General features: G+C 42.6%; 1 protein-coding gene across 2 annotated transcripts in view; it reads right to left on the reverse strand.

Moving 5' to 3' along the window:
- Window positions 1-758: 758 nt before the first annotated feature.
- The window catches only part of LOC147009780 (zinc finger protein 512B-like), a 39,186-nt gene continuing 12,379 nt past the window's right edge, over window positions 759-27,565 (reverse strand). Inside the window, exons 6-14 of one of the 2 annotated variants that reach the window (XM_085860809.1) lie at window positions 27,029-27,153; window positions 26,677-26,760; window positions 21,518-21,616; window positions 19,369-19,542; window positions 17,589-17,804; window positions 17,193-17,294; window positions 13,402-13,464; window positions 5,652-5,750; window positions 759-5,529 (exon numbers count right to left, since the gene is read on the reverse strand). In XM_085860809.1, coding sequence (XP_085716935.1) covers window positions 5,056-5,529; window positions 5,652-5,750; window positions 13,402-13,464; window positions 17,193-17,294; window positions 17,589-17,804; window positions 19,369-19,542; window positions 21,518-21,616; window positions 26,677-26,760; window positions 27,029-27,153 — 1,436 coding nt within the window. In that variant the 3' untranslated portion in view covers window positions 759-5,055. The remainder of the gene's footprint in view (window positions 5,530-5,651; window positions 5,751-13,401; window positions 13,465-17,192; window positions 17,295-17,588; window positions 17,805-19,368; window positions 19,543-21,517; window positions 21,617-26,676; window positions 26,761-27,028; window positions 27,154-27,565) is intronic. The other variant, XM_085860808.1, reaches the window with a different exon arrangement.

The following is a 27,565-nucleotide window of genomic DNA, read 5'->3' on the forward strand; positions in this document are numbered from 1 at the left end:
TGCCGGCTCGATGACAGCAGACGCCATTTACATTTTTGCCGCCACCATCTATACCCCGTTTCGAATCCCGTGTGAGCACGGGCAACTGGCTCGTCCTGATAAACATGGGGAAGCATATTACAACAGATACACAGAATCCAACACTTCTGATGACGGATGAAATGCAGAATAAACCGACATTTTTTTTTCCTTGTAAAGACTCAAATATGTATGCTGGTCTTTGTCAAAACGACTGGAAGCAAGTGTTGAAAGGGTCATATTGGGTCAAATAGAACTTCAAACCGAAAATCGAGACCAAAATGTGAATTAGCAAATCTATGTGAGGCCTATTTAAACCATGCTCTTTCCAAAGCAGTTAAGATATTTGGATGTGATGTGTTCACAAAGAGGAGAGATGCTTATGGGCCATATATGGAAAGAAAACTCAACTGGCACAGACTGATGAGTTCACAAGTGGGCAATGTTTCAACCTACCGACCATATCTCTTTGTTATGAAAAATAGGCCCTTGAGTTGGAATAAGGCTTTTAGTGTCCTTAAAAGTGGAGCTTCAAGATGACATCCGGTTTCATGTGTGTGGTGTGTGCGCACATCACTCATACGTCAGAGACGTAGTCTCCCACATATGCCTCATGCCACCTTTGTTCACTTTCAGTGGGTCATTGTTCACCCGGCTGCCTTACCCCTTATAGGTTAAAAAAAAAAAAACATTTTCGACGCACGAAACTGGAATAACATGTAGCAACAATGAACAAGTAATAACAGTTGAAACAATTTTATTGAAAACACAGACGTCAGGAAATTAATGGTATACTGTACTTCCTTCTGGTAATCCTCAACCCCGTGCTTATTTTGTGCCGAGTTGGACGCAGTTCCGAAATGGGATAAATCCTAACACAACACAGCCACCGGTTGACTTTTAGAAGGTTCACCCTACAATGTAATTAATGCAGCTTCCTAACCGATTAACCCTCCTCTTTCCTGATCGGAGCATAACACCGTGTACCAAGTATTATTTCCCCTCCTCAAAGTGGTGAAAAGCAATTATAGATAGGCCAAGGGAAGAGGGAAGAGTGACCGGAATCAAAGAACGTGGCGGGAGATGGGGGGCGGGGGGGGGAGTGTGTCCAACGATGACTATTTTGGCAAGCTATTTAAGATAGATGTCAGATCAAAACATGTCGATACAAAAATAGTGTAACATAGGAATTAAAAACAGTAGAAACATAATGCTATTTCTGATGGTCAAATCATCACCATAACATGAGAGAACACTCTCGTACAAATCTTCTTACGCTTCATTTGTACGAAGGAGCATATTTGCACACCACTTGCAAGGCTACGCAATCGAATCTACACGACACCCCTGTTAAAATATATATGTATTTTCCCCTTACAGCGAGCGAACGACTGAACTCTCAGCAAGTTTCAAAAAGAAAGAAACGGGTGGAGGGAGAGAAAGGGGAGGGGAGAGCTACAGAAAACACAAGCCCACTTTTGTCTGTTTCTCAAACTACATCTTTTCTAACTAAACCAACACCAAAACCATTCTATCTGCAGAAAGATATAATGGGCAGAAGGTGAAGAATCATCAGTGACAAAGAAACATTTTTCCCATCTCCAAATCAATTTTGTAAAATGTGTCTTTTCAAAAGTGCCATAATTCATCAAAATTCAAAGAACATCATTCAGAACAAAAAAGTTCCACATCTGAGGCCCTCAAAAAATATACACATAATCGCAACCTTTTTGCAAAAGGCCGGGATTGAGCACGAGAGTGGGCCAATCTAAGCACGGAATGCCTATCCCATCAAAGTGATACACCGTTCTCACTACCTGATGAGATGGGTGCGGGCCAAACTAACGGGTCTAATTACGTCGATGTACAGAATGATTACAGCGGAGGCATTGAGACACAGGTCACGGGGCAAGGCCGTATACAAATCGAGTACCATTTCACAGCGAGGGTGGTGGGATTGAATGCCGGTTTGACGAGACCTCACATTTGTACTGCAGAATGACGCACCTGCTACTTGGATGTGCAAGTCACTTTTTCTGAGCTGGATTCGTGTGAAATTGCAGGTCAGGGTCAAACATTGCGAACGTAAAGGAAACGTATGGGTTGGGAAAAGCATGGTAATAGACGGTCGATTAATTATCGCTGTTCTTTGGTGGACAAGGCAGCACGTCTTACTGTCGTCTGTCGAGACTGCGTGTCCAACCTAAGTTTGATAGGAGTATAATATGCGTGACCTATCGTTATATACTTTTGATAGAGTTATTGATATTGCATCAATGTAAGAAAATGTGAATTCTACAACTGCACGATGAGTCCAAAATGTACGAGGGTGTGTTGTTGAAAAGTAATACCTTCTATTCTATTTCTCCAAAACAGGTAAAGATATTCAAATTAAACAAAGCACAATCCACACATGAGTTCTTCCCACCACTGTGTGCGAAGTTCCGTGATTCCGACACCATGTCTCGGAGCAACGTTCGTCAAGATAGCAGAGCAACTTCTTCTTCCTGTGTATGACCAATATGGATTGTGCTAAAGTTTAATGTCCGGGTTCTGCAGCCATGTGGCTGCCTCAGGGATGAGTTGGTGGAGAGCCAAAAGTCCTCCCGATAACTTCTGCAAGGGACAGTGTGGTGTGATGTGCTCCATTGTCGGAACTCCTCCGCAGTCAGAGAGTGCATCCGGCCTCATCCTCCATTGGTGGAGGGTGCTACCACAACGGCCCAGTCCAGTGCGGAGCCTATTAAGGGCTGTCCATTGCCTACGTGGGAGTGTGAAATCGGGTGGAGCAACGGTTGGATCATGAACAATATGCTTATAAGGAGCTGTGGCAGCCTCCCAGCTGGCCCTCCACAAATCGGCCTCTCTTTTATGAGCTCCAGAAAGGAGATCGGCGCAGTTCCATGGTGGTTTTCGGGAATTGAGGAGACAGCGCGGATGTTGGGCGCTGGGAGAAAGCGCTGGGCTGGAATTTCGGTAGCCCAAATGCGGCTGAAGTTTCGGGATGATAACACATCCCTACGGATGGCTGGCGGAGCAATGTTGCAGAGGATAGGAAGTCACTAAGTCTTTGATGGCTTGAGGGTTCCAGACACTGTTCTCATCACGGCATTTAACTGAACGTCGATGACCTTCATACAGGCACTCGCTGACCAGACTGGCATGCAATACTCTGCCGTCGAGTATATGTGGACGAGAGTTGCCGTGCGTAAGGTGTTAGCGCCGGATCCCCACGATGTTCCGGCCAGTTTCCGGATGAGGTTTGCCCGTGCCCTGAACTTCTCTTTCATCTTTACAGGTGTTCTTTGTAGGTCAAGGTCCAGTCAAATGTAAGGTGAACGGTGATAATGGGTTCTTAGCAGGTGAAGCAAAGCTCATGATCATGGTAGATGGTAGAAATGGGAGAGATCATGAAGTGACAGTGGGTAAATAACTAAAAATCCTGTGAGGAAGAACTCACAACAAACTCAGAAAAAAGTTCCACAGCTGAGGAAAGAGGGGTAAGACATAATGGAGATGAGCGATGAGTGTAGACTTGGGAAAAGTAATAAAATAAGGGTTTTTAGCAGAACATGTATGAGGGGCAGGGGTTGGGGCAGAGAAGTAAAAGCACAGGTGCACCAAGAAAAGCATGAAGTAAAAAAAAAGAAAATGCAAGATAACCTGCCTCAGGTGAGCATGAAGCATACCCTGACATTCAGCTTCCTGATGCAAATTTCAATGACAGCGAAGGTCTTAGATTCCAGGGCCTCAAGGGGGACAAGATGGGAAGCAGCAGTACCGGTCCACAGTGGGAATACATATTCCATGACACTGGATGAAGGCCATTGCAAAGTTGAGGATGGCAGAGGAAGGATTTGGCCATGTGGTTAATTCTGAGGTGGTAATCGACTGTGACAGGTCGTAGCTGATAGTGAGGCCCAAGAAGCGCCTGAGAGTGACTACAAAATTTAATTGGTTGATTTGCCTGCTGGTACTTATGGAGAAACAAAATGAGAATACATGTTTTTTGCACTAAAGGACATGCTCCAGGTCGATGACCAGTTGCTTATTTTCTCCAGATCATCAGAGAGGGATGCTGTCCAGGTCGACCTGGCAATAACATCATACTTGGCCCAATTTTTGAGGGCCTGCTTTGAATTTTTGTCTTCTTGTCAAAGACAATTTGGATTTCCATCAAATATTTTTTTTAAAGCACAAAGTTCACAGCGGTTTAAAATTGAACCCGTTACGACATTTACATCGAAGGATAGAGCGTTCGAGGTCGATCCAGCACCGACTTCGTTTTGAAGGCATTGTCCCACATCTAAATGTACTTCGTCAGACTGTAACGAGTCTACGCGTTTAAAATTGCACAATGTAACAGAGTTATTGGGGCTCCACAATCTTCAATGAGTTTCCGCAAATGCAATGCTTACTTGTAACTTGTTGGGTGGTAACAGAAAGGTGAAATGACAACGGTGCAGTATTTTTCAGTCGCCATCATTGTATCGCTATTTCTACCGGTTTGCTTGATATTACTTCTCAGCTGACAATAAGTCCTCAAGACAATGAGGGCAGCTGTTTGAGCGAACAAGGAGAAATGGCTGGCATATAAGAACGGTAAAGACAGATGTCGACGTCAAAGCATCTTTGGCCATGAGGGTGGGGGTGGTGAGGGGAGGGAGATGCAAGCTTTTGCGCTTAAACGATACAGAGCGGGTCTCATTATGTTCATGATGCTGGAGATACTTACAATTGAGCTCGCTTTCTGAATTAACGAGAAACAATCTTCTCTCCTAACCAAGGCATTTCTATTTGAGCCTCAACGTGGAGAATTTATTTTTCAGTCACAGAAGAGATTTTTAAAATGCCTTTCACTAAAGCAGCAAAAGGAAATGCATGCTCTCGATGCACGGTCAAAAAGATAAATAGAAAAAAAGAAACATCTACCCTGGAAACTGGGCTTTCCAATGACTCGAAGAGGAAAAAAAAAAAACAACTAAAACACGTGATGCATGGAGCGCAGGTCGCATTCTTCGAGACCTTGAAGCATCCTCACACCTGGCGCCAGTGACTCCGCTTCTTGATTGCAATTGGATCTCTGGTTTCATGAACGATCTCAGACTTGATCTCGACCGCCTCCTCCACCCGGAGCACTACCTCTTCGGCATTTAGTTCCACGGGATTGAGTTCATCGGAACCATCATCGATTACCCCAAGGGTCACGAGCGTCACGTTTCCGATAGCCCCCACTTCACAGTCATCCGTTTTAATAATTTCGCCGTCCCCACCAAGGATCACTTCCCTCTCTACGAGACTGTGGCCTTGGACATCAATAATTTCACCTTCCTCTGGCACAGAAGCAGTCTCAGTGAGGGCACTGGTAGCAAAATCCACCTCTTCAGAATCGTCGTAAGGGAGTGGGGCGAGCTGTCGCAGACGTCCGTCCTTTCTGGTCAGGACGGGTTGGGAGGGTGCTGCTCGCTCAGTACTCTTCTTGGGCTTGTTTGTCATCTCTTTGAACCAGTTCTGTGTCCAAAATAAATAAATAAATGAATGATAATAATAATAATAATAATAATGGAGCTAGGGATGAACGTATTCAAACTAATGATTCATTATTAGCGTGCATAGTTAGTTGCCATGCTCACCTGCCCATGGGTGTGTGTAATGTGGTACTTCACCCCACTCTCAGATCCAAACTGCTTATTACACAGCAGGCACGTGTACTTGCTGCCAGCATATTTTCCCTGAGGCAACAGGTACAACTAATCAAATACAAAAACAAACGTGGACGGATATACACCGCCTAACATAGAGCATTAATGTCCAGCAAATGCAGGTAAGATATCTCCTCACATCTGCGTCATTCATTAAAAGTACAATGATGCTTCCAAATGTCGGCCTGCATGCGATTGATGTATATTTAAGTACCAACATGAGCCAGAGATCACAATAGAAGAATAACAAAATTAAACAAACAGAACAGGGACTCAAACTTCAATTACAATCGTAGTTGATCACACGTCCAATGCTGGTACACAAGATACGATGGAGCCAACCATATAACGAAGACCTCCGATGAGCAAAAAGGCTATGCTCATTGAGATTAGCAGGCAACATGAAAACGGACATGCCTGCAGGAAATTAAAATCATGAAATCGTAAACAATGTGCTTACAATCAATCGTAAAAATTGTATAGAGTCAAGGCTCGTGGAAGAGCTGGAACACTGAATGGATCAGGATGCAACAGAACAAAAGGAACAGCAGCGAGAGAAGTGGGAAACACACCAACAGCAGGGTTGAAGGATAAAATAGAGGGAGATTTGGACAAATAATGGATGTTGGGAGGAATGAGGAATGGGGGAGGATGCATGGGTTTGATAAGATGGATACAGAAGCAAACTCTCAGGAAGGAAAAAAACTTAATGGTTTCCCACAGAGGATGAATGGCTTAATGGCTTAACTTAAAAAATGGCTTAATGGTTAGTGTGGCAGGCTTGGGATCCTATGGCCCTGAGTTCAAATCCCACTCAGGTGTTGAATTAATACGAGGTAGGGTTAATTCGGCCTGTCATCCTTCCGAGGTCGGCAAAATAAATGCCAGCATGCTGTTATACTGTGCCGGAGTGGCGACCTGTCCAGGATTGTGCACAATAGCCAAGGAGACTGCTTAAGCAGCACCAACACTCTGCACAGAGTATGGTCCCAATCTCCTACTCTCCTTGTTACCAGTGACAGTCTAAGGATCTAGGATTTTGAGAGTTTCACCAGAATGGGGTTGATGGTGGACCGTGTGTGCCCTGCAGAAACCTGGTGGGGGGGGGGGAGGGTGCACGGACGACAAAGCACAGAAAGAGAAGAGGGTGCAAGACTAGAAAGGAGGCGGTGGAAGACAGAGACCACTGACCTGTTTGTGATGGGAAAATGGAAAATTATCGGCCCAGACTCAGTTTCATTGCAAGAGATTCCAATGATCTAGAAGAGGCCTTGGTTTCCATGGCATCAAGCTGAGCAAGGTGTGAGGCAGTTGCCTCAACCCAAAGGGGAGAGCAGTATTGCATCAAGCTGTGGATGAAGGCCTTGTAGGTGGAAAAGAGTTCAGGTGTGCCAACGAAGGACTTTGTACAACAGATACTTTTCGTCAGGTTAGTCTTTGAACTGCCAATGGTAGTATGTAACCCAGTGTTACCTACCGCATGGTCGGATTGTCAGCGACTAAACAGACACCCCTCACTGGTTTGTCATTGGCGAGGGTAACCGACACCCGGCAGGACTAAAAACAACACCTGACAAAGGGCAGATGAGCTCCCTTCGGGAGCCAACAACCATTCAAGTAAGAAGATGGTGTCAACTAAAAAAAAAAAAAAACTCATATCTGGTTGGACCAGTTCACAGCAACTCAGGTATACTGAGAGGGGTAGTGGAACCCTCAATGGAGCAAATGCCATCAAAGGGCAGATGAGCTAATATTAGACAAAGGCAACTACAGAACTACACCAGTGGGGAAGTGGGTGGGTACACTGTCGTTGAAGCCGTAGAAGACATGTTCCTTGCCGCAGTCTGATTCTGCCTCAAACACTTTTGTACCATTTTCTGGTAGAAGTGGGCACCGGTTTCAGTTTTTCAGGGCTTATTCGTTTTAAAAAAAATGCCCGGTCTGGCTTTGGTGGCAAACATAAAAACATGGTTTTCCCAAGAAAGATCATGGCGCATAGCGAGATCCAGGAGTTTGAATGATTGGATAGAGGGAAGAGGCTACAGCCTGCCTATCTGAAGGGTGAGGGATGGCACATAGTGAGACCCAGGAGTTTGAATGACTGAACTTCTTAAAGAGGTTTATTATGAAAGTACATGGGAGAGTTTGCAGGACAGTCCTTTCGGTGAGAGTGTGAGATTTGTCAGGAGTATTTCCAAGTATTTCACCATCTTGTGATTTTGGCAAGGTCTGAGGAGAGGGAAGAGGCTGCAGCCTGCCTTTCTGAAGGGTGAGGGATGTCACAGCATATGGTGGAGTCATCAGCAAATACATAAAGGGGATTTTCCAGTCAGAGAGAGAACATTTATGAAGATCAAGAATAGGACTGGGAAAAGAACACTGCCTTGGGGCACTCCAGTCTTGGCAGGGAGAGGAGATGAAAGGATTCTGTTGAAAGCGGCATGTTGGCTACGAGAGTAAAGGAAGTAAGTAACCAATGAGTGGAGTTTGCCTTCGATGCCATAGACAAGACAGAGAGTTTGGAGAGCAAGGCCAGACTGTATTGAATACTCGAGATATGTCTGGAGAGATGGCCATGATCTCGTGTCTGAAATCGAGGTCTCCGTCCATTGTTGGGAAAGAGGAAGCAGCCCATCAAAGGTCGTCTGAATCCGAATTTATGACACGAGATGAGGCCGCTTGAGAAAAGGAAGTTTGAACTTGTATAGAGAATGCTCACCCCATGTCCTCTACCCTCTACCCCCTCACCATGCTCTCAATCTTCCCCTCACCCATTCATCCTCTGTGGGAAATTAATTGGGGGAAAAACTCATATCAGGTTGGATTGGGGGACTCATATCTCATATCATTGGGGGAAAAATTTATATTAATGTATTTTAAATTGCAACAAATGGAGTTTCAGAAATGTAACTTTTATGCTGCAAGTTGAATTGGCTGTCATTTCTGGCCAAAAGACTTTTGCCCGAAATTATAAGAAATGTGTTGTTCTGGAGCAGAGTGACCGAGCTGATAAATGAACCTTTGCTTAGAAATGTACGAAGTGGCTTTTCGTCTAAAGGACACGTCTACAGTCTGGGTGAATATCCCCCAACCTCTCTCTCACGAAAGTATAAAATGCTTTGAAATCTAAAATTGTTTTCAGTGCAAGCACGTGAGGAAGTATAGTTTCTCAGTGGCTTGTACTCCTTGGAACTGACCAAGTACCAAGTTAGAATAAAACTCTCTGATGTAATGTAGAAGTGAATTGAATCGGGTTGGTCTAACTGTTAACTAAAGTAAGAATAAATGAAATAGAACCAAATAATATTGCAATCAAATGGGGATTCTTAAGTTCATTGTACAAGGGTGAGAAGTGTATGGTGTATAATTAGGAAATAAATTGTTTCACAAGGAAGGACTTGTGTGGACATCAGTTTTATCAGTGTCGATAGGGTTTTTGTAATCAAATCGGACAAACGTTAAACTCTGTCTGAAGTCGAATAGGATTCCACAATCGGCCAGTTAGAATCCTTCAGGAGGACAACGATCACAACAAGGTGGGTTTAAAAAATCCACATCAGTTGGCGCCGAGACTCGGATTCGAACAGACGTTGGTGCGGTGCTCGTGACCAGAGGTGCTTAATCTGCCGGAGGCAGTGCCTGGAGGAACGGCAAGTGCTTGAGCAAAGGTAAGGGAGAGCGCTCTCAGTAGGTAACGCATTTCGAACAAAGAAAAGTTCATTGTCAGATAATTTTATTGAGAGAAAAGAAGAGGATCCGGCGGAGGGAGTCCGTTTTAAAGTAAACGATAAATACTGTAGTTGTTTTCGAAAAGTGCTGGAGAACAAGAGGAGTCAGATGACAAGAAGAGGCTTGAGAAGGAGCCAGATGCGTAATTAAATGGGCATGATGAAGCGACATGCCACATGTTTGCATTGATACGGACCGGCTATGAGAGAGATGGCCGAGGACACGGCTGAGATGCCGAGATAGGGTTAAAATAGATAAACATTATAAGTTGCTTGTTTGTAAGAGTTATAAGAGTTACTTTTTGTTCATTGAACTCACTGGAAGTTTGTTGGCAGTGAGGTTGTTATATTATATTGTGTGGAGGTTTTATGGATTTGTAAATGCAATGATTTGCACGAAACGTTTTGTAGAGTGCAGGAGACAATTAACTGGCTGGGAGCGTGGTTGGTGATTTGCATTGAGATGCATGTGTTACTGAGAGTAAAAAATGAAACTTGTGCGAGTCCAATATTCACTGCAATGAAACGTGTTCTGTTGGGATTTTGACGATATTTTAACTCGTGCTGAGTTGAGCTGTGGGTCTGTTTGAAATGGCATGTTATACATTCTTGGCGTTGTATTTCCACGCGAAGGTCACAAACCACACGGTGTGAGACCCCCCTCCACTCGATCTGTGGGGGGTGGCCTATCTTTACACCGAGTCTTTGTTTGAGCCTTTGCTTTAGGTGTGAAATTCGATTCATATGCAGATTCAAGAGGATGAGATCGAAATGTGATTGGTATTTGTCACGTGATCACACGCGAGTCTATGAGATGCAATGCTGCTTAGTGTATGTGTTGAAGCCATGACAGAGTAATGCAAACTGTGGGTTTTGCCTGTCAGAGTTTTTTCCTTTTTCTTCCCACCGGATGTGGAGAGAACTTCCTATTCCTTGTTCCTTGGTGTTTGTGGCACACCCTCTTGACTGAATCTGTTTAAAGTGAAGTCCATTTAGGAAAAAGTGTTGAAGTTTTATTTTACAACCATCGGGATTTTGAATAAATTGTGAAATAACAATTGTGAATGTGGATATACTGTATGTGATTTAAATGTAGAAATGTGATTTGGAATGATTTTAATGATTTGATGATGTTTAGCACGTGGGGCAATTCACAGATAATAGATGATTCCCTCGGATGGACGTTGAAATATTGTTTTATTCGTCTGCGAATGTTGAGGTTAGCTGAACTTGTGCTGGGAAGGCAATGGCAAACAACCCAGTGTAACCCTTTGATCGATTCAGTCAAGATAAATTCAAGATTTAATTGGATAGATGCTGAAGATTAAATTTTTCATTTATGGATTTTAAAAGGAAATATTTTATGGTTTTGACCAAAAAGTTGTTTAAGAGAGTTTGGATGTTTATTAGTCTGAAGTTTAAGATGCTTTTCTAAGACTGGGATAAAGATTGTGGAGGGTGAAGCTGCATGTGTAGACAGAGTGTTTGAGCTGCAATTTAAATGATATTCGCCTGATAACAGATTTGACAAGTGATTTGACAATTTTTGAACAACTGTTTAAAATGATTTATTTGTTTTGATAAAGGAAAATGGATTCGTAATTGAGAAGGTCAGAGGAAGTGATAGATGGTTTGTGTATGCGAGTTGGAAAAATGGCAGCATGTTTGCTGTTTTGGTGAGAGAGAAGTGGACAGATGTAGAAATGTCAGAGATTTAAAATGTCGATGGTTATAGCAAATGAGATGGATGTTTTGAATATACGTACAACTGGGATTTCTGTATATTTTAGCATGTTGTTTTGGGAAAATAACAAGGAAAGCGATTAAAATATTGATATGACATATAATGCAAGTTAAATGCTTCCATAAGAATCTTTGTTAGACTTGTAGAACTACATGTGCCCATGACGTTTATTGATTGGTGTTTGATTGATGCTTTGTTTGTTTCGGAGTGTTGAAAGCAGTCTTTGAAGCAATGTACGATTTCATCTAAATGAAGTTTGGAAAGAAATTCCACACAAAGATTGGACGATGGGAGAACCCAGATTTGGGTGATTGAGCATTCAACACATGATCATGCCCCTTCATGAGGAGATAAGATGGAGTAATGTGGGAAAAGAAGGAAAAAACCCACTGAGGAGAAAGTTGAGCAAAGTCTTAACGCCAGCGTTGTGTGGTGCCTGCGTGGAGGAATGTTCTCAGCCACACTCTCGATTGCCGCTCTGCAAATATATCATGAACTTGCTGTGGTTGCTTCAATGTACGACAGGCCTGGAGTTCCAGACTGCGCTCCTGCAACCCAGTGTCCGGCCCAAACTTGTACTTGCCCACATCTACCTTCTCCTCAGCTCAAGGAGTGCTTCGATTGTGCTTCCCGTTGGGTGCCGCTCTATCCACACCCTGACCTGTTTATCGTCTGACTTCGGGTAGCATGTTTTCAATGTGTGACACATGCTGATGAACAGGCCATAAATTAAATGGAAACTCACTCATTTTCTGATATGAGCACACGCTGCCATTGTTGATTGAACTTGAATAATGGAAATCTTTTCACCTTCAGGAATGGGACATGGTAATCATGTGTAAGAAAAATTATTCAAATTTTCCTTAAAAAAAAAAAACGGGGGAGTGTGGGGGAAAAATTTATATTAATGTATTTTAAATTGCAACAAATGGAGTTTCAGAAATGTAACTTTTATGCTGCAAGTTGAATTGGCTGTCATTTCTGGCCAAAAGACTTTTGCCCGAAATGATAAGAAATGTGTTGTTCTGGAGCAGAGTGACCGCGCTGATAAATGAACCTTTGCTTAGAAATGTACGAAGTGGCTTTTGTCTAAAGGACACGTCTACAGTCTGGGTGAATATCCCCCAACCTCTCTCTCACGAAAGTATAAAATGCTTTGAAATCTGAAATTGTTCAGTGCAAGCACATGAGGAAGTATAGTTTCTCAGTGGCTTGTACTCCTTGGAACTGACCAAGTACCAAGTTAGAATAAAACTCTCTGATGTAATGTAGAAGTGAATTGAATCGGGTTGGTCTAACTGTTAACTAAAGTAAGAATAAATGAAATAGAACCAAATAACATTGCAATCAAATGGGGATTCTTAAGTTCATTGTACAAGGGTGAGAAGTGTATGGTGTATAATTAGGAAATAAATTGTTTCACAAGGAAGGACTTGTGTGGACATCAGTTTTATCAGTGTAGATAGGGTTTTTGTAGGATTTTATAATCAAATCGGACAAACGTTAAACTCTGTCTGAAGTCAAATAGGATTCCACAATCGGCCAGTTAGAATCCTTCAGGAGGACAACGATCAAAACAAGGTGGGTTTAAAAAATCCACATCAGGGCACTCCAGTCTTGGTAGGGAGAGGAGATGAAAGGATTCTGTTGAAAGCGGCATGTTGGCTACGAGAGTAAAGGAAGTAAGTAACCTTTGAGTGGAGTTTGCCTTCAATGCCATAGACAAGACAGAGAGTTTGGAGAGCAAGGCCAGACTGTATTGAATACTCGACATATGTCTGGAGAGATGGCCCTGATCTAGTGTCTGATATCGAGGTCTCCGTCCATTGTTGGGAAAGAGGAAGCAGCCCATCAAAGGTCATCTGAATCTGAATTTATGATGCGAGATGAGGCCGCTTGAGAAAAGGAAGTTTGAACTTGTATAGAGAATGCTCACCCCATGTCCTCTCCCCTCTACCCCCTCACCATGCTCTCAATCTTCCCCTCACCCATTCATCCTCTGTGCCACTCTGTTGTCTTCCTCTGCTGGCGCTGCTGGTGTGTTTATTTCACATTCCAATGTGTTCTTTCTGTTATATACTATCGCTCTTCAACGAGCCCACATTTTTAATACAAAAAAAAAATCTAAATGAAAAACAAGATGGGTAAAATCATGATAGGTTTTGCATTGACCAACGTCATGTCGATATGGGTAGCGTAAAAGCAATACCTTGTCACACGATCCCAAGTGGGCCTTGAGTCCTGATACACTTGTGTATGTTGCACTACAGCCCTGAGAGTGAAACAACATTCATTAAGTATTCACTCACTTAATACGGGTTTCTCTCTTCACTTACCAACATGTGTATTAAACGGAACAATTATTACCACTTCGCACTCATTATTTCTTGAAAAAAAATAGATTTTAACTATCGGGCAGCATCCAAAGAGAATGATATGACGACAACGAAACGACAAAACGGTACACATCAAAATGACGCTACAGCAGTTCATTTTGGGGTCGCAAGGTCAGAAAGAATAACATTTAGAGGTGAGTGTGCCATATTTTTGTCCCTCACCCCTCCGACCAACAACCGCCTGCTAACGTCTGTCCATGAATTTTTGTGTACGTGATATTTCAAAAATCGTGAAACATTTAGCTTTTATATTGCAGATATATATTCCTCAAGGCATTATCTCAACCTGATTCGATCATGGCTGCGATTGGCTGAATTATGTTACCATGGCAACCATCTCGGTAACTTGGCTTATGTACCTGGTATTTCAAAAACCGTTCAAGATTTAGCTTTCACACGACACAAATCTATTCCTCATACCACCCAAAGGGCGGGAGGCCTCGAGTATCAGCTCTTTGTTCTCATTCGCTCAATAATGGCCTCACCCGCATCGAAAGAAATGTGATGAGGTTCATACATTTGAAATGTGACAAAAATATCGCAGGTTAAGGTTCATACATTTCACTTGAAAGACATCAAGTCTCCATCGACTTCAATCTTTCTGGCTGCTATTTGAGAACCACCTCAGCACCATCAAGATTGGAATTTCACTCAGGCCGACTAGCAGGGTCTCCAAGCAGCCATCAAACTTTTAGACTGGTCTATCATTTCTACTGTCTCCGACATCAACTCATCCTGGGAATTCTTTCAAAGAAACTTGTTCTCTCTCATGCACGGATTTATCTCATTTCGTCTTCAGTTGTCACACCCTTCCTCCCGCCCTTGGTACACAGAGGCTTGTGGCGAGGCAGTTGTCCTCAAACAACTTGCCTTCACTTCATGGAAGGCAATTCCATCCGAAGGCAATCTCAGTTCCTTCCAGAAAAGCTCGGAACAAGTGTGTCTTCCCTCAGGAGAGCCAGGAAACAACATTTTTCTAATCTCAAGTCTGAACTCTCAAACCTGTCTCCCTTCTCCAAATAATGTTGGCATCTGGTTAAGTCTGCTTCTGGTGTAAGTTCCCCCTCCGCCCTGGTACAGTGTGGCGTTGCTCTCCAAACTCTGCCGATGGCATCGAAGGCAGTCTCCACTCATGGGTTACTGACTTTCTCTACTCTCGTAGCCAACAAGCCGTTCTCAACGGAATCCTATCATCTCCTTTCCCTGTCAAGACTGGAGTGAACCAAGGCAGTATTCTTGATCCAGTCCGATTTTTGATCTTCATAAAGTATCTTTCTGACTTTGGAAAATCCCCTTTATCTCTGTGCTGATGACTCCACCATCTGCAGTATCATGTCATCCCTCAGATCAGCAAGCAGCAGCCTCTTCACTCTCTGCAGATCTGGATAAAATCACAAGCTGGTCCAACGCTTGGAACAAGTCTTTCAATCCTCACAAATCTCACACTTTCACTTTGTCTCTCCAAAAGGACCGTCTGGAACCCCCCCACCTACTTTCTCAACAATCCTCTTGAAGAAGTCCTGTCATTCAAGCTTCTGGGTCTCACTATCTGCCATGATCTTTCCTGGGAAAGCCACATTTACAAGCTGGCCTCCAAAGCCAATCGCCGACTGGGCATCCAACGTCGTGCAAAGTCCTTCATCGGCTCACCTGAGCTCCTGACCACATACAAAGCTTTCATCCACAGTCTGATGCAGTACTGTTCTCCCCCTTGGGCTGGTGCTCCAACCTCACACCTTTTTCGGCCAGCAGCAACTCCCTTCTGGTGAAACTACCAAAATAAAGAATCACTGCTCACCTTCAATTTTTCATTCCTCTTTTTTTCCCACCTCTGGAACAAACTCCCACACTCTCTTCAATCCCAATCTTCCCTCAAGGTCTTCAAAACAGCTGTTCACCACCATTTCTTATCTTCCTCCATCCAAAACCATGATCTTCTCCATCCCCGTTAATCCACCCCAAAACCCACCTCCTTCAAATCCCTGCTTTCCCTTCAATTTCAATTGAATTCCCCGCTTTAGTTCCTGAAAGTCCATGTAATGTCAATATTGTTTACCCCGCCCCATCCCTCCTCCTTCCACAGATCTCCTAATGTCTCTGTTCCCCACTGTTTTGTGCTTCCCTCCCTCACTGCTCGTGTCCTGCTCCCTTTGTTATATGTTCTGTGTGTTAGCTCTTATACGGGCCTCGACATTGTATGCAAAAATAAAAATGAACATAAATCACGATGAACCTTCGAACCACCATGGAGACGGGTACACCTATATATATATATTCGGCCATTTGAAAAGTGGGTCATTCCATGTCAAATCATCAAAGAATCTGCCGTCATCTCTCAGATTTTTGTAAAACTTTGGGAACCAATTGGGACGCATGAAAAACGGCAAGAACTCAAATATTTTTGCTAACAGCCTCTTAATTAGTGAGATACAGACCAACGAACTTTGGACTAATTAGCACGACGTCGGGAATTCAAATGGCCATATCTCTAAAAGTATAACACCGAGAGAGCTGGTTTTGCTGTCATTTTAAAGGTATTTTCATGCCCTATGAATTTGTCTGGGCAACATTTTCCTACCTCCAACCACAAAAAAGTTATCACAAAATATAAACTTCAATCGTGAATCCCCAAAAAATGTATCCTTCAAATTTCCTCAAATTCATCCCAGAGGTACCTTATGATGTCAAGAAGCTTCCACATAAGTTTTGTGATGGGCACTCCAATAGTTTCTGAGATATGAGCAATAATGTACATGTACGTATGGCATATAGGTTCGAAAATCAGCATTTGTAATGTATTATACAATCAATAAGTGAGTTCAAGTACACAGTGTTCACTAACCTGACTTAGGCTTTCAATTTCCTCTTCAATACAGCAACAGCAACACTTGTTTCTTCCCCTCAGGCCCAGTTGAAAATGAAAGTATATGATACTTCAAAGCAATTGATGGTCGTTCCCTGTGTTCCCTGTCATGGCTTGGTTAGAATGATTGTATAATATATTACAAATGCTGATTTTCGAACCTATATGCCATACGTACATGTACATTATTGCTCATAACTCAGAAACTATTGGAGTGCCCATCACAAAACTTATGTGGAAGCTTCTTGACATCATAAGTACCTCTGGGATGAATTTGAGGAAATTTGAAGGATACATTTTTTGGGGATTCACGATTTAAGTTTATATTTTGTGATAACTTTTTTGTGGTTGGAGGTAGGAAAATGTTGCCCAGACAAATTCATAGGGCATGAAAATACCTTTAAAATGACACCAAAACCAGCTCTCTAGGTGTTATACTTTTAGAGATATGGCCATTTGAATTTGCGACGTCGTGCTAATTAGTCCAAAGTTCGTTAGTCTGTATTTCACTACTTAAGAGGCTGTGAGCAAAAATATTTGAGTTCTTGCCGTTTTTCATGGGTCCCAATTGGTTCCCAAAGTTTTACAAAAATCTGAGAGATGACGGCAGATTCTTTGATGATTTGACATGGAATGACCCAAGTAAAGGTTCCTCGTGTTTGGTTAAACGAACATGCAGCACAAATATGACAATTTGTATTTGTAATAATGAACAAAGCAAGCAACTGAATGTGTACCGACCGCATTGGGACAGTTGACAACCCCGTAGCGCCGCACTATATTCCGCCAAGTAGCGAGGGCTTTGTCTCCAAATGCAGGACGTGGAGGACATTTGTACTGGAGCTAGGCAGAGGAAGTTCGGCAAACTCACAATATCCAAAAGAAACAAGGAAGAATCACACTCGTTCATATTTGTCACAAATGTTTATAGACTGGTAGGTCTTCAAGATCAAAACAATCTTTCCTTAAACAACTCCACAAGAGACATTTAAGCCTGCAGTGGAACAGCAAGAACTATGATGGTTAATCTGAGAAGTCTACAGACCACCAATAACTCAAGTTGACAACCAAAACAGCCACGCATCCCACAAGGAAGACAATCAGATTTAGGAAGCAAGCAGAAGAGTCAAAACTGACCAGTTTTTTAGCTGGAACGAGATCGTCCCTGGCATTGCGGTTTTTCTGACCCCCCTTGATCATATCTGTGGCGAGTTCTCTGAGCAGAAGGCGCGCCACACTGGCCGACTGACGGCGATCGGGCCCTCCCAAACGACCCGGCACTCCCAAACTCTCAGCTTCTCTTTCAGGTCCCATCTCCTCATTGGAGCCCTGGCGCAGGGATGATAGAAGTAACAGCACGGGGGGGAACAACAACAGTAATAACCTACATCCAGGGATGCCCACAGTTATATTGTGCACACCGATTAAATCGCCACCACATTTATCCCATGACCAGTCATTATCAACATCATTATTAAGTATTACCTTTTCAGGTGACTTGACTAAAACATGACATTTATGACTGACTCATGAAACATGAACCCAGTGAAGAAGAAAAAAAAAAAAAATTATCAACAAAAAAAATAATAATAATAAAAATAAAACCTCAGAAACAATTTCCAATTCGGTACTCTTCATTTGATACGTTCAAATGTCCCAGTTAGAACACGGCACCCCGACGCCTTCACGACTGGACGCTAAGCCTCTGGAAGTAACAGATAGCAGCCCTCTTGGCCGAGTGAGCAGTTTAGTGTTTCAATAGTTACACTTGCAACTGTACTTGATTTGTACAGTATGTGTTCTATTCCCATGGATGTTTCATGTGGGAGTTTCAGTTCCATCTCATCTGCACTTGGGTATGGGTGTTAAAGGTACCAAAGTACTGCATGATAAAAAGCAGAACGGCACTCGGTAGAGCACATACCTCTGCCAGGCTGAACAGTATACATTTTGTATCACTCCAATAGGCCATATCTGAATCTGGACCATTCGTCCTTGTCACACACCCAAATCTAATCAGTTTGATCTTGTCACTTACCCAACTATAAAGCCTGGCGCTGGCTTAGCGGTTAGGGTGGTGGCTTGGGATCCTAGGGTCCTGAGTTTGAGCGCCGTTTTCCGCTGAATTAACACCAAGGGGTTGACTCAGCCCATCATCTTTCCGAGGTCGGCGAAATGAGCACCAGTGTACTGGTAATAGGGGCACTGCATCAGCGGCATAGCCACACCCCTAACCAATGATGCAGCATGGATCTGCTCGGAAAACCATTGATGAAGTGAGGTACTGGTTGTATTACCACAGTAAGGGAACAACAAGGTACGTTCAAAAGCCTCGATTGTGTCAAATCAGTTCACAAAAGATCTCGAGCACACCTCGTATGGCTTTATGCTCGAGGTCCACGAGGTTCGAGTCCCGTCACTCTGATCGACAGACCGGCGAGCCAAAGGGACAGATCAAACGTAATTGGTAAGTGGATGCTCGTTATTGATTGGATAAGTTCGCATGCGTCAGTGAGTAGATTAACATTTCATTGATCACCCCATCGGCAAATGTTCCGGGCAGTGATTTCCATAACGTGTTTTACATTAACAATTATACAATTTATTTACATTAACAACAAAAAAAAAAAAGCATTGACTTGTATGGCAAAAAATACGGCATTTCTTGTATCAACTCTGGCAAATAGGCAGTTGGCTCCCATTACTGTGGCAGCATCTGGGATAAGGCGGTCCACAAAATGACGTGCGCAGGAAACTGACATGTTGCCACAATCAGTTCAAACTATGTGCAATGACATCAAGTGATGCCACTAACTGCTTAGGCAAACAGAACATGCAACTTGAACACATCACGATACTTTGAGATTCTAAAACATTCAATAGGCAGACGTTAATAACAATATCATATTATAGTCACCTCCCCATGTGCTTTGCGAGCATGGTATTTGTATCCTGCGTACGAACGGTACTCCTTCCCACACGAAGGGCAGAGCGTGCTCCGGGGCTGCACTTTGAGGGGCTCTGACGAAAGCTGACAGCGAGCAGCATGGTAGCGGTAACCCGAAATGCTGAGAAAGCGGGCTCCACAGCCCTGATGGGGCAGAAAATGAAAATAACTTAAATCACATGTGGCATGACATCACATCCCCTTCGCTAAAAACAAATATAGAAATCAACACTCTCTCCATCACAGGGTAAAAAGAAAAGAAATGCTCGCATGCTCAACTTTTGAATTAGGTGGGGTGCTGTTTACACGGACCGAAATAATATTTTGCCAGTGATGGCCCCAAAATGGGGAGTGCAACGAAAACGTATCAAGAGGCTGTGTTCTCATCGAGCCGTTAAATTTACAGCACGCAAGTTGGACTGTGAGAACCATATCCCGAATGTGCGCAGCATCCTCGAGCGCAGCAGAATTCCAGTCACCAGCCACGTGACTGGAGTGGATGCCTCATTTGCGCTCATTTTTCAGCGGCGGCCTGTTTGTACAACGTTGCACAATAACTATTGTATTGGAGTAATTTTGTGTGGAAATCAGGTGCACAAGAATCGCGATGCAGACACGCTTCAAACGAACAGATATCTTCAGTTGTGGAAAAGGCACATGGATTCATTTGACAGTGAATGTCATAGTGCAAAAACTGTAAATCAGGATGGTAATATATCAAGGATGATACAGAAAATTTCAGTTCAATGGTCTTCTCCAGTCTTGTACAAGGGGATTTACAAAAAAAAAGAAAAATAGGACCACTGGACTTGCAGCTTATCTTGGCCCTGGCCTCATGCTATCACCCAAATTTGGTATAATCCTGACTGTTAATTATATTGTGGAAGTCATGTTGATCACGTGACCAGAAGTGTGTCAAAATGGTCGACTTGGTCAATTTTGGGGAAAATTTGGTCTTCTGAGGAAGATTTTTGAAGGAATTTATGCGATTTTTTCCAAATATTTCACGACATCCGCCATTTTGACACATTTCCGGTCATGTGATCGGCATGACTTCCACAATATAATTAACATCCATCCCTACCTTACCATAATGTTGCAACACAAATTTGTTCGCATTCTGACAGGTGGATCAAGAGACTAAGATTTTGGAAGGAATTTGCAGAACCGCCATTTTGACACACTTCCGGTTATGTGATCGGCATCGCCTCAGCAATTCAACATCAGGACCCTATCCTAATGTTGTAACCCAAATTTGGTAGCATTATGACTGGTGGGTCTGGAGAAGAAGATTTGTGAAGGATTTTACACGATTTTCCCAAAAAATGAGTTGGCCATTTTGACACACTTCTGGTCACGTGAACGGCATGACCTTTGCAATTTAACATCGCTGCCCTGGCCTAATGTGGTAACCCAAATTTGATAGCATTCTGACTGGTGAGTCTGGAGATTTTTGAAGAAATTTACGTGATTTTCTAAAAATTCTACTAAGTCTGCCATTTTGACACATTTCTGGTCATGTGATCAACATTACCTCTGCAATTTAACATCATGACCCTGTCCTAATGTTGCAACCCAAATTTGGGAGCATTCTGATGGGTGGGTCTGGAGAAGAAGATTTTTAAAGGCATGAATGCGATTTTCCCAAAAGTTGACCAAGTCGGGCCATTTTGACACACTTCTGGTCACGTGATCAACATGACTTCCACAATATAATTAACATCCCTACCCTTCCATAATGTTGCAACCCAAATTTGTTCGCATTCTGACAGGTGGGTCGAGAAAAGAAGATTTTGGAAAGAATTTGTGTGACCACCATTTTGACACACTTCCGGTCACATGATCAGCATGGCCTCAGCAATTAAACATCAAGACCCTATCCTAATGTTGTAACCCAAATGTGGTAGCATTCTGACTGATGGGTCTGGAGAGGAAGATTTATGAAGGAATTTATGAGATTTTGCCCAAAATTTACAGTCCGCCATTTTGACACACTTCTGGTCACGTGATCGGCGAGGCCATCGCAATTTAACATCCCTGCCCTCGCCTAATGTTGTAACGCACGTCACAATTTTGAGGCCACTTTTAAAAGTGATTTTAGCATGTATACTAAAGGCACCTCATTTCGACAGCGAAGCTTTCCCAGATGACGAAGCAGGCCAGCAAGATGTTGTCGATCTTCACCTTCTCCTCTTTCCCCTGGTTTCGTTTCCAGAGGCTGAAGCAAAGAAAGCACAAAGGGAGGTTTACTCCAGCTGTTTTTACTGTTTGTGGTCCTGCACCTAAATAACTACATAAATCATTAAACCCGTTATCAGTGAACAGCACAGCACAGCACACTGGTGTATCACCCGAACTTGCGTTCATCCAGACTTTCACTTCCCTCCTGAAGAGGTTTGGATAAAGGCCATGCGTATGAGGAGGAGATTGAGACTAGACTCTGTGCAGAGCGTTGGTGCTGCCTAAGCAGTCTCCTTGGCTATTGGGCACAATCCTGGACGGGTGCACATTTTAGTTCTCAAAGGCGTGCAGTTCCGAATTCATGCGTATGGGATATCTTCTTATCCATATGAATGACCTTTATCCAAACCTCTTCTGGAGGGAAATGAGAGAAGAGAAGACATGACAATTTCTTCCTCGAATTAAGACACGATAGTGTGTTACTTATCAAGATAACATACACTTGAGCCGGAGATACAATTTACTTGAAATGTGGTTTAAAAGCAGGTTAAAGTTAATTGTTCAGATCAGTCCCACTGTGCTGTGTTGAAAGGCAGTCACTCATAATGTGGGGCTGGGCAATGAAGAAAGGAATTTGAATGCGCTTTGAAGAAAGTTGCGGTCAGGCTGCACCGAACCTTGCCAAGGCTGCGTCCAAATGGCTTGATAACTGCACTCCCACATAAAATAATTTATGTATGGGGTAAAATAATTATTATGTATGGTTTTAAAATTCCTTCGGAGCATACCAAACTGAACCAATGCCACAGATCTCTGAAATGGATCTTGGAATGAAAACATCTGGACCTGTTTGATGCCAAATCCCAGACTGACCTTTAATCTAAGATCATAAATAATGGACAGCTCGCCTTGCAGTTTTAGCAGGAGAAAACAATGTGAACTGTGAGGAGCATCGGCTGTGCTGCATATCCTGTGGCAGATTGATTCTTAAAACAGGCTCATCCAGCAAAGAGGGAATGGAGTGCTGCATGCGATCCAAGAATGGTTCTGGGACTCCAAAGCCTTGACAAGAACCAGCTTCACACCGTAAAGCTGGTTGCTCGTACCTGCTGGTCAGTACTCGACGAATCTACTGCCTTGCTGATGACTCGGAGACGAAATCCAAGCAGGAATCTCCTCTCTGGTCGCAGAGACGGCAAAGAGCCTGTTCCCTTCCTCCCTCCTCATACTTCAGCTGCCGGTACGCATTTTGGTTCTCAAAGGCATGCAGTTCCAAATTCAACGTCACTCAGCTTGATCTGTGGATTGGGATTCGTCTGCTTGCTTTGGTGATACCAAGCTCACCTTGAGGACTTGCAACGCGACTGAATAGCCGGTCAGATTTCAACCTGTACTCACCAGCTGGACAAGATTGTTTGAATATGTTCTCAGCCGACTCTCCAACCAGTTGTAACCCGCTGAAGTATACTTTGACAAACTGGTTACCTGAGATAAGTTTCCACCCCAAAAGTCATGAGTTAACTCATAACTGCATTGATATCTGTGACATTTGTACTTTTATCATTTGGGGATTTTAGAATAATTGAGTGTTTCTATTAATCACTATCAAGTTTTTCACCGTGCTATCCTCACCTTGCAAGAGGACGTACGTAACACGCAGTGCAACAATGAACTGCAAAAAAAACAACTATTTTGGCCTCAAATGCAATTCAATATTTGGGGTGCTGATAGAACAGATGAATGCAGTCAATGAGTAAATTGATTAATGGTCATTGCAATCATATCAGGGAGAGCATCGGGCATGCCTTTGATTAAAAATAAAGATTGGCTTAACTGTCTGTCTGTCTAATTGTCCGAACATAACTTTGGTGTTTTTCTCCGCAACCGTTTGTCGGATTGAGAGAAAATTTCACCATCGGAGCAACTACTCATGTAGAATGTTTTAATGATAATTATGACATCATAGGTCACGTGGTGTGGAGAGGCATGTTGGAAAAACCATTAAGTCAACACCAGGCAACACCAGGCATGAAAGAGCCTGTTCCCTCCCTCCCTCCTGATACTTTGGACCTCTGTATCTCTGAAACCACAGCAAGAAAAAAATTGAAACTTGGCACAAAGCAAAGACTCCTCATGGGGAATGAGTGCGATTTTTTTTTATGTCATAGGTGCCTAACTGCATATGTAGAACGCTACATCTGATAAGTATGAAATTTTTGAGTCATCCAGGGATAAACTGATGCACAAAAAAAAAAAAAAGAGAAAAAGATCACATCATCGTTCATGTGATTCGACAGCCATATTGTTTAAAAAAAAAAACAAAAACATTTTTAATCTTCTCTGAAATGGCTGAAAAGATCAAGGAGAAGCTTTACAGGTACAACCGCCTATCCGCGAGGAACAAAACGTTCACACATGACATCATAGGTCACATGGTTTGGTGGCCATATCGGATTTACCCTAACACCTATAAAAAAATTTCTTCTCAATAATGGCTGGACAGATGGAGGGGAAACTTCACACAAATGTTCCCCAAGCCATGGGTGTACAAGTTTGTTGTTCATGAATAATTGATAGGTCACATGATTTCAAAGCCATATTGGATTGAAGAAAATATGAAATAACGTTTTCTCTGGAAACACTTCATCAATCGAAGTGAAACTTCACAATTATGATCTAGTAGTGATGGGGAACATATGTTATAAATTTTAACTTGATTGGTCACATTGTCTGGCAGCCAGAAGTATTTAAATTTTAGATCTGGGTTCTTATTGTTTTATTTATTATTTTATTTTTTTTAAAGGTTCACTTGGCTGTGCCTGGATGTGTTTGAGGGTAGAGGAGTAGTAGCTGAAATGTGAATCCTATCCAGGTTCCGCCTGATGATGCCATCTTTGCTTTTTGCTTGTTTGGGTTCCTTCTGAGGCCTACAATGCAGGACTGGACCTATTTGGTCTTCCATTTGATTTGAATTGAATTGATTTTAATCCCATTCTGAATTCAATTGAATAATAATAAAAAAAACGTCAGGGGTCAGGGTCAGGTGTTTGATCAAAGTGGGACGTCTTGGTACCCGGTCATCACTGCCATCAGTTATAAAGTGGCAGCGCTAGTTATGTCTCTTATGAATTACGTAATGTACCAGTACACAAAACAAGTTGTGGCGAGGGTCTGCAATCGCTATTTTTTTTAAGCTGTTGTTTTTTTGTCAAGAGTAGGTACAAAGCAGACATGGATGGGCTGTGCATTTGGGATGATTTATAGTTACCTCCACCACCAAAGGTGGAATGAGGTTATGTTTTCATCCCTGTTTGACTGTGAGCAGGATCATGCATCAAAAAGTTATGGACAAATTCGGCCAAAACTTGGTGGGCAGGTTGAGTGTGTGACAAGGACAAATTGATTCGATTTCGGTGAAGATCCGGATCCGATAATTTTTAAAGTGACTCTTCATAACTGAAAGATTAGGGGTAAAAACGATAGACAGTAAACCCTCAGATATCATGGGTTTCAACCAATGACAACAACCTATAGTGTTCAAATTTTGTTGTCGCGGTATTTCATTTCAACCAATCGTGTTTGTTTGTTTTTTTTAGCTGAGATAAGTGATTGTTTGCGTCCGAGTGTAGGATTACCTCCCATTATGAGCCTTTTGTTGTTTCTCTCGCACCGCTGATTGCAGTAATCAGCCCAGCATACGGGAACAAAGCTATGTTAAATAATGAAAAGTCATCGAATAAGAAATGACATATGGAGATAGAGTAATACTAGATCTACAAGATCTAGTAGACACAACAGTTAATAATGCGACCCAAATGTAAAACGATGGACAAAATAAGTGGTGCCAAAAGGCAGAGAAAGGTCATGAGATTGTGAAAAAAAAAATCGAGTTATGTAGGTTGGCAAGAGGTCAAAGTACAGCATCTGTGGGCCGCCATTACGAGATCAATGAATCGACTGTGCTTTGAACGTGAGCCAAATGCGGTAACATGGGAGAAACCATTGTGGATTTACCCATTTGAGTGGACCGATGATACGGGAGACATCATTGCGTTTACCAACATTTCCACAAGGCACCCGGGGTTGAAGGCTCCAGTTCAACCATGGCAGACACCGAAGAGACGGAACTATTTTGGAAGAGGATGCCATTTGATACCTTCCTCTCCAAGTAGGAAATATTTGCCTCAGGTCAAGGTGGCTAAGGATCATTTTATCCTTCTTCTATGCCACAGTGCAGCAGGTGACTTGATTTTGCTCCTGATGATCGAACAGCCATTACAACTTCTACATCCACATCTTTCTAACCAACACCCTCCACAATGATCATCCCAAGCTAAGTCTTGTTTTCTATTTAAGGCAAAAGACAGTAGGAACATAATATGTTTACCCTCACCCACCTTGCTGTTTTGTAATAAATTTAAAAGGTAAAAGTCTTGTATTTGTTTATTTTATATTGTATTTATTATATTTACATGTCTTTTTCATTGTTAACAAACTTTTGACATATTTTACATGTTTATTTCAATTGTGATATGTTATTTTAGCTGCCGCCCACCTTCCCCGATATTTCCCCGAAGCGCAGGAACTGAATCCCCCTTTTCCCATTGGCCCTTGGTTTCCACTATTGTGGTTTTAACTATCGCAGCATTTTCCAGGAACCTAACCCTGGCGATATTTGAGGGTTTAATGTATAGCAGGATATCTCAAAATGTTGTGGACAGGTTATGACGAAACTTGGTAGATGAGTTGGTTAGGTGACAAGAACAAGCAGATTAGATTTGGGTTAAGGTCAGGATGCAGATCCAACCTGTCAGTGGGATACAAAATGTAAACTGTTCTGCCTGGCAGAGGTATGTGTTGTACTGCGTGCTGTTCTACTTTTCCACTCGCAAATCCTTGTAGCTTGCCAGAATGAGTACAGACACTTAAATGCAATGGTCATAATTGCAACAAATGTACATTTCCTACTGAAACCTATCAGTGCAAAGCACATATGAGGAAGTTTGCTGCAACCAAAGATAATTTTCCTTGAGGTGCACATGCAGACGAACAGAGGGATGGGATGGCGTTGTGCACACATATGCCCAGCGAAGATACCTGGGTGTGAGCGACCATCTCATGGTAGTTCAAACCAGCCTTGGACCTGAAGATTTTCATACACTTTGGACATTCCAAAATGCCCTGCAGGAAACACGTTAGGCGTTTGGGTGTGCGGCAACCAAACCTGCATATGAGCACACACGCATCGGTAACATCTCAGCAATGTCGGAAATAGACATACCCTTTGAAAGGATGATACGTGCAATAAAACGAGAACATTGAAAAAGTGGCCCTTATGAGAATTAATTATTCAAATGAAAAATTACAGCAAATACCAGTAGCAAAGAGAAATGCCTTCAAGATTAGCAACAGTAATACATCACAAAGTCCTGCAGCCAACTTTACTCACGCCTTGACAATTCAGGAAGTGATGCATTATCCCTTTGACCGTCTTTCGAGACACACACTTGCACTTCTGGCAAAGTGCTTTCCCAGTCTCCACAATCTCATTCTGCCACAAGTCTTCCTGGCTTCCTGCAACAGCACATTCACAAGAATGAAAAGGACTCAGTGGCTGGCAATTGCAGCAACGGAGCCAGCAAAACTCACACCAAAGGGGTCATTGAGATGACTGAAGTGACGTTAATGGTATACATATTCGAGTAATTCAAAACATTACACCGCATTGAAGCTACACTGGCTCAAGTTAAGTAGTCCACATTGCAGACACGAGATGAAAGCTGCGGAGAGTTTGCGTGTAAAGTCCACTTGTAACGTTTTCCATAATGTCCAAAAAAGCTCACGCATAGTCACAGGTCCATATCCACAAAAATAAAAATAAAAAAAATTAAAAAAAACTACGATTATCCTTGCTCGAACTACACAAGCTTGGCATAAATGGATCAAATACAACATCGCTAACAGCAGCAAGTGCAACTACATTTGG

This window comes from Eptatretus burgeri, chromosome 17 (assembly GCF_056783735.1).
Source record: "Eptatretus burgeri isolate ZD-2024b chromosome 17, Ebu_testis_v1, whole genome shotgun sequence".
NCBI classification, from domain to species: domain Eukaryota; kingdom Metazoa; phylum Chordata; class Myxini; order Myxiniformes; family Myxinidae; genus Eptatretus; species Eptatretus burgeri.